The sequence below is a fragment of the Nicotiana tomentosiformis genome, chromosome 1 (genome assembly GCF_000390325.3).
Source record: "Nicotiana tomentosiformis chromosome 1, ASM39032v3, whole genome shotgun sequence".
NCBI lineage: Eukaryota > Viridiplantae > Streptophyta > Magnoliopsida > Solanales > Solanaceae > Nicotiana > Nicotiana tomentosiformis.
In genome coordinates this window covers 15,557,793-15,560,509 of record NC_090812.1, presented here as the reverse complement: position 1 = coordinate 15,560,509, position 2,717 = coordinate 15,557,793, and the positions used below count along the sequence as shown (strand labels likewise).

The following is a 2,717-nucleotide window of genomic DNA, read 5'->3' as shown; positions in this document are numbered from 1 at the left end:
TACTTGGAAAGTCGTTGATACAATACATTTCAGCACAAGAAAGTTCTGTTTGAGAGTTGTTGGCCCAAGAAAATAGTGAAGGGAAAGAAAACTCCCTTTACTACTTGAGTAGGATGATGACACCAAATAAGCTGAATTATTCGCCAATTGAAAAGTTATGTTTGGCGCTAGTCTTCTCAATCCAAAGGTTAAAGCACTACTTTCAAGATCATGTTGTTCGTTTGGTTTCTAGAGCAAATCCCATCGAGTTTGTGATGTCAAAACCTATCCTTAGTGATCGACTAGCAAGGTGGTACCTCCAGTTGCAACAATTTGAAATCATGTACATCCCTCAAAAAGCTATAAAAGGATAAGCGTTAGCGGACTTCTTAGCATATCACCCTATATCTGATGATTGGGAGTTAACTGACAAACTACCTGATGAGGACGCAATGGTTATTGAAGTTCAGCCTCCATGGAAGATGTACTTTGATGGTGTTGCACATCGTGTAGGAGCTGGTGCTGGTGTAGTATTTGTCACTTCTCAAGGTGAAGTTCTGCCCTACTCTTTTACGTTATCGCAACTCTGTTCTAACAATGTTGCTGAGTATCAAACACTTATACTTGGGCTCGAAATAGCCGTCGAAATGAAGCAGTTGCAATTGCAAGTCTTTGGTGACTCTCAGTTAGTGGTTAATGAGCTTCTAGGTAGTTACGAGGTCAAGAAGCCTGAACTACGCCCATATCATGATTGCGCTAAAAACTTAATAGGGTGGCTCGGTGATGTGACTATTCAGCATAAGCCAAGGAAAGAAAATAAGAAGGATAATGCTTTAGCTGCCCTAGATTCATCGTTAACCCTATCTAATCAAGCTCAAGTTACTGTCTGCCAAAAATGGGTAGTACCACCGCCAAATGAGGCTGAAGGTGAAGAAAATAAACTCAAGCATCTTGTCGTTGTTTCTGAAGTTGAGAAAGAAGAATGGCGACAACCCATTATCGACTACTTATGCTATGGGATACTTCCAGAAAATCTGAGGAAAAGAACTAAAATCTGTCGTCGGGCACCTCGCTTCCTTTACTACAAAGATACTCTATACAGAAGGTCATTCGAGGGAGTACTCTTGCGATGCTTAGGGGAAGAATAAGCACTCCAAGCTTTGCAAGAGGCACATTCTGGGGTATGTGGGTAACACCAGTCTGGACCAAAGCTCCACTTCTATATTAAAAGGATGGGATATTATTGGCCAACAATGATAAAAGATTGCTTGGACTACGCTCGAAGATGAAAGGCTTGTCAATTCCATGCGAATTTTATTCATCAACCTCCTGAAGTGTTTGCACCCGACTGTGGCATCCTAGCCGTTTGACACTTGGGGATTGAATGTTGTTAGACCACTGCCAAAGTCCTCTGGTGGGTACTATACATCTTGGCTTCAACTGACTACTTCTCAAAATGGGCTGAAGTTGTTGCTCTAAAGGAGGTAATGAAGGTAAATGTTGCAAGTTTCATATGAGTAAACATAATCTATCGCTTTGGCATTCCTCGTTCCATAATAACGGATAATGGAAAGCCATTCGATAATAGGTTGATGAACAAGATTTGTGAACTCTTTGGCTTCAAGCAACGTAACTCTTCTATGTACAATGCTGCCGCCAATGGTCTAGCTGAGGCATTCAACAAGACTCTATGCAACTTGTTGAAGAAAGTCGTCTCCAAATCCAAATGGGATTTGCATGACCGTATGGAGGAAGATCTGTGGGCATATAGGACAACTCACCGCACGCCAACACAAGCGACCCCTTATGCACCCGTTTATGGATTTGAAGCCGTCTTGCCACTCGAGTGTCAAATACTTTCATTACGATTACCTATTCAAGAAGGCATCACTCATGAAGAAAATGCTCGACTTCAATTAGCAGAGTTGGAGGCTCTTGATGAGAAAAGGTTGGAAGCTCAACAGAGTCTTGAATGTTATCAAGTTCGATTGTCTCGCACCTTCAATAAATGAGTTCGCCCGAGATCCTTTCAGATAGAAGATCAAGTCCTTGCCATATGAAGACCCATTATTACTTCCCATAAATCTGTAGGGAAGTTCACTTCAAAATGGGATGGACCATATGTCGTACAAGAAGCTTACTCAAGTGGGGCTTACAAGTTGGTTGATGCAGATGGCATGAGAATCGGCCCTATCAATAGCAAGTTTTTAAAGAAGTATTATCCTTGAAGTTGCAACGCTCCTTGACGCATGAGCCTAAACTGCATGTTCCTACACTCCTGGCCCACATGAGTCTAAATTGTGTATGGCCCACCCTAAAAAAAAGTCCACTAGATTGAAAACCTCGAAAGGGGCGGCCTAGGCAAAAGTCAGGACATAAAATAAAATAAAAATCCGCTAGGTTGAAAACCTCTAAAGGGGCGGCCTAGGAAAAAGTTAGGATCATAAAAAAAAGTCTGCTAGGTTGAAAACGTCTAAAGGGGCGGCCTAGGTAAAAGTTAGGACATAAAAAAATAAAAACAAATAAAAAGAATCACCCATTCTGAACTACGGTATGACTTGATCCTCTTCACCGAGGTACGTAGGCAGCTTAGAGTTTCATTCTGAGTTCAGTCGCATAAGTTCAAAAGATACATAATCCCCCAATCGTTGTCCAAATGAAGTACAATGGAATATAATCCATTCAATCAGCACTTGAAAATCGAGTTGAGATACCATTCTTCTGTTAAACTTTGGATC

General features: G+C 41.4%; 1 protein-coding gene across 1 annotated transcript; it reads left to right on the top strand.

Moving 5' to 3' along the window:
* The first annotated feature begins 431 nt into the window (after positions 1-431).
* On the top strand, positions 432-2,207 carry LOC138902009 (uncharacterized). The gene is made up of 3 exons (XM_070189828.1): positions 432-906; positions 1,648-1,953; positions 2,071-2,207. Exons 1-3 carry the CDS (start codon positions 432-434, stop codon positions 2,205-2,207), a joined length of 918 nt encoding a protein of 305 aa, XP_070045929.1.
* The last annotated feature ends 510 nt before the right edge of the window (positions 2,208-2,717 follow it).